Genomic DNA, 12,311 nt, shown 5'->3' on the forward strand with positions numbered 1-12,311 from the left:
CACGGGTTTTTGCGATGATGTAAGAAGTAAATTCAGTTTTAAAAGCAATTTTTAAGAAACTGCTGCTCAGAGGATGTATACCCTCTCCATTTCGGAAGAATATAATTTCAAAGCTAAGTAAGGATTTCAAATTTGCCGGGTAAAGCGTTTAGTTACTGGTCCTTTTTCCCTATGTTTTTCATTTCAGGAATTATTGTAGACATTTCATGGCAGAATAAGTGCAGTTTCTGGAAAAGTTTAAAATTTTGTGCAATTTAAATGTTTGTCTTACTTAACTGCAATCTGGGTCAAAAATGAATTACCAAAGAGTTATTAAACAGTATATTCTTTATGAAACACTGTACACAGTCAGCAGCAATTAAATTCAGTATTTATGAAAATAAATAGAAAACATAAGATTTGGAAATAAGTACCTTAATGAGTTAAATGAGGTTTTAAATGAAATGTATGTATATTTGCATAAAATAAAAAGTAGAAACTTAAATCTTAAGTAGTACAATTGAAGTGTAAAGAGTATTAACGTCATGTGGATATACAAATGAAAATCATACCTCTATCAACAAACTGAACTTTCTCCAGCAATGTTAGTTTGAAAACTGGCTTGAAAAGATTGAACATCTTGTCGAATATTGTGGGAGCTAAAAGAAAGAATTGTTGTCGGTGAGAAGTTTTTATCGTTATTTACGTGCATAATGGGAAATAGACACACAAACACTGGATGGGGTGGAGAGCATTCTGTGGTGCATAATTAATACAAAAGAGCGTTAAATTATCAGATAATGTTTTCTAACAAGACGGAACTCTAGAACTACTGTTTTTGCTAATGCTTCCCAATAGTCTCCGATCGGCGCGTCTCATGAGAACCCAAAACAATTTTATGCGGCTCGCGAATGCATTTTAATTTATGTATTTGTTACAAATACGGAGCCGAAAGTTTGCTGGTAGATAAGGCTATTGAAACACAAACTAAAATAGTAAACTTTATCCGCGGACGAGCTCTGATTCATCAAGTTTGTTTGTTGCATTGCCTGAAGAAAATTAGAGTGCAAAGATAAATTACTTAACATAACATGGCGAAGTAGTTCTGTCGAGGAACTGTATTAAAACAGTTTTCTGACTTAAAAAACGAAATAAAAATTTGTTTATGGTACAACTACCTAAATATATAAATAAATAAAGCCATTAAAGAGCTATTATTATTATGATACATGGATTGCAGATAAAATATGCCTTGTTGACTTAATCGTACATTTAAATATGCAAGGAACGAATAATATTATTGGCCTGTATGTTAGTATTAAACTATTTATTTTTAAATAAAAATTTCTGGCAACAGCTTATTATTCCAAATGAGAAATAGGTTTTAAATTTGAGTTTTAAAATTTATTCTACTTTTATAACGTCGCAGGTAAACAAACTGTGGATTGAACGATATGTTTTTGCTCTTACGGAAGGCATATATTTCTATTCCATAATTCAAAAAGTATGTGAAATGGATGATATCAAAATTTTCAAGGGCAAAATAAGCAATATCGTTATTCGGAAAAGGAAAAACTGTCAAACATTATCCTACTTCATCCATCAAACATCATACAAAAAAAGACTTCAAACACCTGAAGAAAGTACTGTTTCTAATATTTTTAAAGCTAAATCATCGGTTACAAGAGAAAATCCGCCGACACAGAAATCGATTACAAAGATTAATAAATTAATCTTTAAGTACATCTGTAGCAAGAATAAATAAAATAATAAACTAAAAGCTTAAAAAAGCTGAAAAAACATAATGTTCACTAGCGTTTCTTGAGGCATATGACTCAAGGTAGAGCAATTTGTAGAAATCTGTATGAAAAATATTCAGCAGGAGGTAAATAGAACACATTGTGACCCTTGATGAAGTTCTAGTTTACCTAAATCAGCCGCAAGCTTATTTGTTGAGGTCATGAATTGATAGTGAAATCAGAAGCTTATCTTAAAATACTATAATCGTAAGTAGTAACTCAAAAGCTAGATAAGATAATCGTTGGCAGTTACAAGAAAGCAGTTGCAACGGTTTTAGCCAATGACCAAGTTTCGGCCAAAATAGTTCTAACCCACCTAGTACTTCAGAGACTGTTTGCAAAGCAAAGAGAGTCAGAATTTTCTTGATTTAAATCCAACAAAAGCAATTCCATGGATAAATTTGCTGAGCGCTTCTCCTCCAACTCTAGCTGATAGGAAATGGAAATGCAGGAACTATATTGTGACATCTTATAAGGTTCTGTGTTCAAAAATCCTCCCGTTGAGCTTCACATATTATGCTGGCAGTATTCTCGGTACATTTCATGAAATACTTCTTAGCGTTATATCACGTTATCGGTCTTTGAATAGAAAGGAGACCTGAAAAGCTGGGAAATTCGTTAAAATGCGAGGACAGCATTTTGTAGCATGGACTACATTTTGTAGTATGGACTATAAAATTCCAGGATAGCATTTTGTAGCATGGACTATAAAATTCTAAGACAGCATTTTACTACAGCACAAGCAGAGGCAAATATTTAAGTTGAAACTTCATTATAAAAGTGAAAGAGAAGCGAATTTTAAGAAACTGAACGAATGGAATAAAAATGCAACAATTAAGGAGAAACCATTAAATACTAGCAAAATCAGAAGACTTGGAATTTTTAAGAGTTAAGAGTTTACCTCCAACTTACTTTAAAAACACGAACTCATGGATGATAAGCAGTATTTTTACTAAATTTCTTTTGAAATATGATAGGTGTCTACCTACATAAAAGCTTCGACCACTCTGTCTTTGGAGAAGAATAAAAGTCATTACAGAATTAAATGTCATTACAGAAAAAATGTCGTTCAAAAAATTATAAACAAATCTGATCCTCGAGAAAATGAATCAGGAGAGAACTTCTCAGGAAAAAACTAAGTCGATATCTCGATGAAGTTTATGCATTATTATGCTTAATACCTGAGCAGTGGGTATCGCAAAACAAAGTTAAAAATGCTTTCGAAAACGTGGCTATTAATTAAGAGAAACCTCAGAAGAATTGCAACCTATAGTTGATATTTCGTATGTTAATAAATGAGGTTATGAAGATTCATTTTTAGATATGTAATACAATAGTGCATGATAATATCGATACAAAATGTGAAAAAACTGGCTACGATATTACAGAAAGTGTAAACTGATATCTGTTAAACGTTATATATTTGTAGTTTTAAATAATCTGCTTCCGTATAACTGCTTCTATAGAATCTGCTTTGTTACCTCAATAAAATCAAAAACTCTTTGACTTGACTAAACTAAAATAATTAGGAGTATTTATAGTTATAAGGTATTTCTCAGGCCTTCTTAGCATGCCTTCGCAGTGTAGTGTGTCAGCACTCTCTGTGCGTATTCAAGAGGCCCCTGGTTCGAGTCCCAGCGAAGGCGTTGCTCATTTTCATCTCTCCTGTTTCGAAATAACCTAATTTTTCTACACTGGCTCCCGAACTATAAAAGGTGTGGATGATGATTCTTCACAACCAGGATTTGGCGAATGGGTCGCCTAATCCCCGGTCGCCCTTTAAAAGGAGGAGTATATAAAGTATTTATCCAGCCTTCTTAGCATGGCTTCGTAGTGTAGTGTGTCAGCACGCTCGGTGCGTATTCGAGAAGCCCCTGAATTGAGTCCCGGCAAAGGCGTTGCTCATTTTTAATCTCTCCTGCTTCGAAATAACCTAATGTGTCTACATAGTGACAGTCAAGAATCTTCAAGAATTCAAGTCAAGTATTCTAAAAGGACTTAACTTATTAATTAAAATACTCAAAAACAGCAAAATTAAACATAATTTTTTAAAAGCTGATTGCTAAATTACAATTGTCAAGCTAGTCTGAACATTTTAAACTGTTGTTTATATCATGGAAAGCTACACCCAGACCATTGTCTAGACTGGATATATTGATATAGAGTTGAATTAGACACTGCTAGCAAAAGTTTTAAAATTTGGAATGATTTTTAATATGTTGTTTAATAACCTTGTTCTTTTAATAACAAAAAGGATCTACTTCACTCTCTCAATCTCAAGGTAAGCCCTCTTGAGTGAAGTTCTGTAAATCTATTCCATTTACAGAACTAGTTATTTTCTAGCCTTTAAAAGTAAAATATCACTACTAAATCTAGCATTCAAAAGATACTTCAACATAAACTACCCGAACCAGTTTTGAATTACTTGGTGGGAAGCCTTAACGTGGATTAAAAGGATAAGCCTCAAGTCTGCTACAAGTTGGAAGCAAATTTGATCCTTTTAATTTCTTAAGTCAAAGTTTTCGTTCTATATCCTATTAAAGGTCATTTTTAATAAAATAATTATTTATTAACAGCTCTTATTAACGTTATGTTGCGTCATTTCACGTGTTACGTTATAAGATATTTCTCCCGCCTTCTTGGCATGCCTTCGTGGTATGGTGGTCTGCGCGCTGGGAGCGTATTTCAGAGGTATGTGGTTCGATTTCCGGCGAAGGCGTTGATTAATTTTCATCTTGCCTGCTTCAAAAAAAAAAAAATCCTAATGTCTCTACAGTGGCGCTGGAGCTAAAAGGGTGTTGGATAATGATTCTCCTCACCCAGGATTTGGGGATTGGGTCCCCTAAAAAACTCCAGTTGCTCTTTAAAAGGGGAGAGTATATAAGGTATTTCTCCCGCCTTCTTGGCATGCCTTCGTGGTGTGGTGGTCTGGACAATGGGCGCGTATTCCAGAGGGCAGTGGTTCGATTCCCGGCGAAGGCGTTTGCTAATTTTTCATCTCTTCGGCTTTCAATTAACCTAATGTCTCTACAACGTTTAGTTTATTCCATTTCTTCTAATGCATAAGTATTCAATTTTTTCTTTAGGTTCTTGTTAGTTTATTTACCATCTTTAATTTAATTCAATTATTAGTTGCTGACAGAATTTTTTTTATTTCAGTATTGTATTTAAATTACAGGTCTAAAGCTTGATTGATACAGATTACAGTTGCTACTAACTTTAGCACTTTTGTTTAATAAATTATTTCGCTTAACTTGATTTTCATTATATTTATTTTAATCAAATGGATTGTAGTGATACTGATTTTATAATTCTGGATAGTAACGGGTCTTTCTTTGTATGAATTTAGGTAAGGCCTTTCTCATTTCAGCTTGTAGAGGGTTGCAATGGCGAAGCCCCAAATTATTTTGTAGTTTATTAAAGTTTTAAATTTAATAATTTTTTGTCATTATCAGTTCAGAAACAGGCTGATCCATTTCATTCTCTCGATACGTCCTCCCTTTTAAAAGCTGTACCAAGATTTGTAAATTCTAATTTTGTTGCGTTTAATTTGTAATTTTTGCAATTATGCTCCGGTTATTTAGCGAATTTCGAAAAAGAACACGTTTTCTTATTTCTTTAAATTGGATTTTTTCTTCAGTAGTTTATTGCTTTTGCAAAATAATTTATTGATTGCGAATTCTTTTTTTTTTTGGGGGGGGGGCTAGTTCACTGTAGTATATTTAACATAAATTTTATTTTTAATTTATAATTACGTACATAAATTCACTCTCATTTTATTTAAAAAAAATGTAGGGCCGTCAGCTGCTTTTAGATTGCTTTTGCAAAACAATTTAATGACTACCAATTCGTGTTTACAAGTTGACTATAGTATATATAACATAAATTTTCTTTTTAACTTATTAATACGTATATAAATTCACTCTCATTTTATTAAAAAAAATTGTACGGCCGTCAGCTGCTTTTATATCGTGCATGCGGTCTTCATGCGAGGCCACAGCTTTAATGTACGTTTAAAAAAATGGATAAATTAAAAAAAAAAAAAAAACTTTTTTTTTGCGCAAAAATAAGATACGTTCCTAGTATAAAATTAGCAATTGTTTTGAAAGGAAACAATTTAAATAATGGTCTTCATAAAGAGAATGAAAACTTTGACTTATACAAGTATAAAGATTAAACTCTGTTAACTTTGAAACTAATCATATTATATGTTATATAAAAAAAAATTATTAAAGTCCTTTTTTTCCTCTTTCCGTAGAACATGAGCTGAAAGCATTAAATCCAATGCAATAGTGTAAACCAGGGATGGGCAAACTTTTTCGGTCGCGGACCAAAAATCGGAAAAAAAAAAGTTTGGCGAGCCAAGATAAATTTTTCTAAAATTTTAAAAACTATATACAAGTATTACAGTTTAAATATGTTGATGAGATGAATGAAACTGCGATTTCATTTTTATAAGTTCCTTATATTGAGGTTCGAAGTGAGATATACTGATTCTAAGGAAACGAGACTAAATGTTCATCTGGTCAGTCTAAAGTAATTCTTTCTAAGGTTTATAGTTGAAAATACTTCTTCACATACATAAGATAAAGTAAGCATAGCACTGCTTTTCTGGGCGTGAGATATTAAATTTGGGAAACTTAATTTCGATAACGATTTGTAAAACTCTAACTTTGGCATATTTAAAAACAACTGCTCGAGATGATTGTTAGATTGCAACTCAATTAATTCAAGCTGCAAATCTGCTCTCCTTGCTTCATAATTTAAGTTAAAAGGCATGGTAAAAATATCCAATTCTGTTTGAATGACACTGAAATCTTCGTTTGAACTCAAAATGCAGTTTTTTCAAGCCATCTTCTTAATTCTGACGCTTCTCTTCATGTACTGAGGCCACTGAATTTAACCTCGGGAAATGAGACAAGTCGTTCTTAGCTAGCTGTCCAGAAAACAGATTAAGTTTTAAGTTAAGATAATTCAAGTTTTTTTTTTTAAAAAACTTGAATTATCTTTAACTTTTAGAGGTCTAATTCACCTATATTGGATTCTCATATGTTTGCTCCCCGAGAAAGAGATAACGCTTGTTGGCGCATATCTACAGCTACAACTAACAAAGAACTTCCGCTTTTGACACTTTACCGATTGAAAGCTGTCTGTGCTTGCTATTTCCGTCGATTTATGTTTTGTAGAACAAATATAGAGAAAGTACAAAGATCATCAGTCCTTTGGAAAAAAGGAATTAAAAAAATAATATTTAAACAAAGTAGAAAAAGAGACGGATATGTAATATATTTCTTTTAATTTGCCTCCGACCGGCAAATTCTATCCGCAGGCCGGATAGAACCTTCCGGCTGGCCGGAGTTTGCCCATCCCTGATGTAAACAGTCGTCGTAATGCATTTATCCCAATTGTTGGTAACGCACTAATGGAAACGGGGCTTTATACCTACCATTAATAAAGAACACATTGCTCCATATCTCTGGATAATACTCTTGCACAATATGGCCAAGATCCAACCCTGTCTCAATAACTATAAAATAAAAAAAAATAAATAAAACAAAAAATAAATGTAAATGAAACAATTTCGAGTAAACATACAAAAGAAGAGACATTTCACAGTCAATTAAGAGGAATTAAAAAATAAATTTTTTAAGAATCTTTATAAGTTTCCAATGAAAAATAATTTTATTTCTCAACAAAAAGACGCGCTGTATTTTACTGGAATCTTTTAGAAGTTTCGATAGGAATCTTGTTAGACAGGATTTTATTTCTATATTTGGCTCTACTGTGTGCAAGTGGAATAACGTAGGTGGATTAACAAATTAACAATTGTAAAATTTTATTTGCAGTTTTTAAATTGAGAAAAAACTACTACGTAAATGTTAAAAAAAAAAAAAAAAAACTGAACTATTAGACGAAAATATTTTAAAATTTTAAACGCTTTTGAATTTCGACATTTCTTCGCACCTGAAAAATCATTACCTCGGCTCCCACTTGTTTGGTGGCGCCATCTATTAGGTACAAGATAAACGAAGTTTTATTCTCAAAATAACGTAAAAGCGTATGCTAAATATCAAACGTATACACCTCCTTGTATCAGTTCATTCAATTTACTTTTTAAATGCAAAAAATTTAAACAGTTAATTGGCTATACATATTTTCTATCATGTACAGGATTCATGTCTTCTAATCAGAATGCTTTTTTGTAACTATTAGCTTCACAACCAATTTTAAATTAAAGCAGTATTTTATAGTCGGGATCATGCGGCATTTTTTTCCCTTTATCCTGTTGTTTAACATTTTTATATAGGATACTTACCGTTTATTTTACACTTTAAGGATCTACTGCTGAGTAGATAAATAAATACTTATAGACAAATAATATTTTTTAGACAATATGGCTGCGCAAGTAAACGGAAAGGAGGTGAGAAAGTGTTTCAGGATTGACTTGTATGACTATAAATCACACTTAGATACACTTTCAAATTTAAGGTCAAAGAAATTTTTGAATATTGAATTTAGTACCATTATTACTACAAGCACGAAAATTAAGGGGTCTGAAGAGTTACGAAATTTCAAGGGTTTTACTTGGGAGAAAATATGAAATATTTTTTAATGTAAACTTCAATGAAAATTGCACGTTATGTGCATGCAAATAATTTTAGGATTCTAAAAAGGCCTAAGAAGATTCATATGGTTCTTCTGATATTAATCAAAAAAGGAAGAATCAAAAAGAGATTTAGATGTAAAAAGTGTCAATTTGGGATGAACTACAAAGTTACCTTGCCTGATAATGTGTTACAGAAGATCTTAGCATACAAAAGATTGATGGATTAAGGCAAAGCATATGAAGGCTGTTTGCTTAAAGACATGAATGTCATCATGCTGAAATTTTTAAAGAAAACTTGCTCATATTTACAGAATAGGGGGGAAAATGCAAGCCAAGGAAACCATCTGTGCAATTAGCCCCTACTTGAATCCGAATTGAACTACCAGGGCTTAGAGGCTTTTTCCCAATCATGTTACACAAAATTAATAAGGATAAATTTAAAGGCTATAGTCGCCAGTGTATTGGATTTTCTTTTCTATTCTGGAACAGAATATGACAGGTTCTAAACATTATATTTTTGAAAAGCTGTGATAATCGAATGCAACAACGAAACCTCTGTGTCTCCCCTTCCCTAACCAATGACAGACTCCATGTAATGAAAGGTAAGTTTAGTTTACAGAAGGAAACTTTCCACTGAATATAATAATGCTTGATTTCGTATCTAATTCTTTTTGGAAATTTGAAATCGATGAAACAAAATTTAAAAAACCATAAAAAATCAAAATAGCAAATCCCATCAAAATAATTCCTATATCCCTCCTGTACATAATTCTCTAGCTGATTATGATAATATTATGGAAACATATCTTATCGCAAGTGTCGAGGATCCTATTTATACCCCTGCTATTACCTAGGTACGATAATAAAACTGTCTCCATTGAACATTAAGTACTTTATATGCTAGTTGGATGCTAGTCTTTTAAAAATATTATTCACAATTTATGAACATAATATTATCACAGTACAATAATGAACTGTATTCAGTTCTTAAGTTCATTTTAAATTCTTTAGAAGAAACATTTCCCATAATTACTGAGAACGTTTCTTTAAAGCATACAGCTTAATGGTTGGCAGTGGCAATAGACGAATCTGGTCATAATCTGATTGGGATTCCATCCTTTCTACTAATTCATTTATTTTCAGCACAGTTTCCTTAATTTTAAGACTTTTTGAGAAAATATATAGTCTATACGGTTTGAAGTCGATGGAATATGCAACCAAAGACATCAAGCTTAGGAAAACAAGAATATTTTAGTGAATATAATAAACAAGAATATTAATATTTAATATCCAGTTCATGGTCTGAAGTTGCCGAATTATGATGTTTAGAAAACAGAAGGATCAGAATTTTTGGAAATGTAGAAATGTACATGTAACATTATTTAATCTCTTGGACCTTGGAGTGTTATGAGCGCGAGGAAGAGGTTTTTTTTTTTTTTTTTTTTTTTTTTAAATTCATGGAGAGATGCGATCGTACGAAGCAAAACTTGGCATCATTTGGATCACTACTAAGTACATGAGAACTGCAGCAGTGTGAACGACAAAGTGGTTTTGATGTACGTGTTGAGGACATTGTACTAAAACAGAAATGGGCAAACATTTTCGGTCGAAGGCCAAAAATCAAAAAAAAAAAAAAAAAAAAGTTTGGCAGGTCAAAATAAAATTTTTTTAAAATTTAAAAACAATGTACAAGTATTTTACTTTAAACATGTTCATGAGATGAATGAAATTGCGATTTCCTTTTTAAAATTTCCTTATGTTGAGGTTCTAAGTGAGATGTACTGATTCTAAGTTGTCACTGTTAAATTTCTAGCTCTCACAAAAAAGAAGTGAAAAATTCCAACTAGACTTAACCACAGCAATTATACTACATAAAACTAGACTAAGTATGAGAAGTGGGAAATTCAACTACAGTTATAAAAACTAAACAACGAAATAATATGATAAAAGTATTAGGAAACACGATTCTACCTGTTATGTAATTTGTTCTACGATGTACCGAGGGGTGATGTGGTGAATTTCTATTCTATGATCATAATAGCGATGTAATTATTGGTTAATACATAAGAATAAGAGAGTAAGACGAAGTAAACAGAAAATGGTTAAGAATTGAATGGTAAAGATAATTTCTTTGAATAGCTAAGACTCATTATCTATGTTACAGATATGAATTTCAGTTGAACTGTTGTTGATATCGAAGTGATAGTACTCACGGCTTTTGTAGAGGTTGTCTTGAACAGCAAATTCGTCCATATCAAAAATGTATGTGACTTCGTTTATTTCTCGTCCTGTCTGCAAACGAAAATGAATTTAATTTATATTTTGTATCCATTACAGACATTTTATTAGAAATAAATTTGTTTAATATAGCCAAAAATTTCAATGTAATCTCTGTCTTAATATTTCATAATGTGTTCTTCAAACGATTCTTCAAATGTGTTCTTCAAATGTCATCTTCAACTTTCCTTTATGCTTTAAAACATTGAAAGAGATTACATTAAAATTAAATTAAAGACAGAAAAAAAAAAAAAAAAAATCTGAAAAGTTTCAGATTTTAAATTGCGGCCAACGGGGCGTGTTTTTAACGTTTTGTGTGTTACCTTTATTTATTAAATATCATGTTCTTTTCACTTAAACCATAAAAATTCAGTTCGATAGCAATGTCACAAAATAATTTTAAAATGAGCCTATCTTTAGAATTTCCGATACACAGTTCCGCGCGCTAGAGATAAAAAGGTTTTTTCCTTCCGTAGAGTAATGCCATGGCTCGCTTTGAAATCCTTGAGTTTGTTAATCAAAAATTCGTTAAAGTTTTATAAAATATGAAATAGATCATAAGACAAATTCCAAATTTCAATTTGGGTCTTCCACATGCCGATATTCGTAGGAGGATTACGTCATTCAAAACTCGATGTCTCTAGATACCGATGTTTTATCACAAATATACATAGATTTATGCAGATTTTTCATTATTTAATTTCTTCAAATGTAATGCAGGACTCTAACATTTGTTGGCAATAGTTTGAAAAGTGAAACAGACATTTATAGTGATTCAACGCAAAATCACAAAACGCAAACAATAGTCCTTCAGGGACAAAGACCCTTTAGACTAATAATAAATCAGGATGCGAGAAAAATTATTTTATTTAAGTTAGGATTCAATTTAAAGTTGTTCTACTTAGAATTGTTAATTCTAATTAGCACTAAGCAACCAATAAGATAAAGCAGATGATCATTTTGGACTACACGAGAACGATTTACGAAAGGAGACGGACATTAGTTTCTGGACATTAGAGGGACATTATTTAAAGGGTAATTTAAATAATAATTATCCTTTAAGTGTTGCTAATTACTCTGAATTAAGGCTAATTAGTTTTATAAGTAATTTACTGGGAATTTTCTGTTGTTTGATTTTTCACTCCTAGCTAAACTTTCTGATAGATTTATGCGTGAACAAAATACTTTTGCGTAGTTTTAATGTTCCACAGTCTCGTTCTTTTTTATAGTATAAACCAACGAGCTGTCAAAGACTGTACGAGGAATTTTCCGCAGCACTTGACAACAACAGGCAAAGTCAGATAAAGGGTGTAAAGTACCCTTTATTCAATCACATTTCGTTGAACAGACGGTCCCACTTGGTCTTCCATAAAGCCAGCACTTTTGGCTTAACTCAAACAGGTAATGTTGAAATTAAAATAAAATGCAACTTAACTATCTTAATGGCTCATAGGATAAAATAACGCGCAGGAAGGCTTTGACTCGCAGAGGCCGGCAGAAACAAGCTTAAAGGCTAAAAGCAATTAACGCCACAGAATCAAACCGCTAGTAATTCAAAATAATAGCGTGGCCTTCAAGCAGACATAACACGTTCTAAAGACACTTTCCGGAATTTCGCTTAAATATTTCTTTCTCCTTTAATGTGAATA

General features: G+C 32.0%; 1 protein-coding gene across 2 annotated transcripts in view; it reads right to left on the reverse strand.

Moving 5' to 3' along the window:
* LOC118186940 (SEC14-like protein 2) overlaps positions 1-12,311 on the reverse strand; it is a 124,284-nt gene that overhangs the window by 13,247 nt on the left and 98,726 nt on the right. For both annotated transcript variants that reach the window (XM_085814545.1, XM_085814544.1), the window contains exons 8-10: positions 10,599-10,677; positions 7,225-7,305; positions 552-638 (exon numbers count right to left, since the gene is read on the reverse strand). In XM_085814545.1, coding sequence (XP_085670671.1) covers positions 552-638; positions 7,225-7,305; positions 10,599-10,677 — 247 coding nt within the window. The remainder of the gene's footprint in view (positions 1-551; positions 639-7,224; positions 7,306-10,598; positions 10,678-12,311) is intronic.

The sequence above is a fragment of the Stegodyphus dumicola genome, chromosome 4 (genome assembly GCF_044657685.1).
Source record: "Stegodyphus dumicola isolate Sdum_Otavi_A_Nest chromosome 4, ASM4465768v1".
NCBI classification, from domain to species: Eukaryota; Metazoa; Arthropoda; class Arachnida; order Araneae; family Eresidae; genus Stegodyphus; species Stegodyphus dumicola.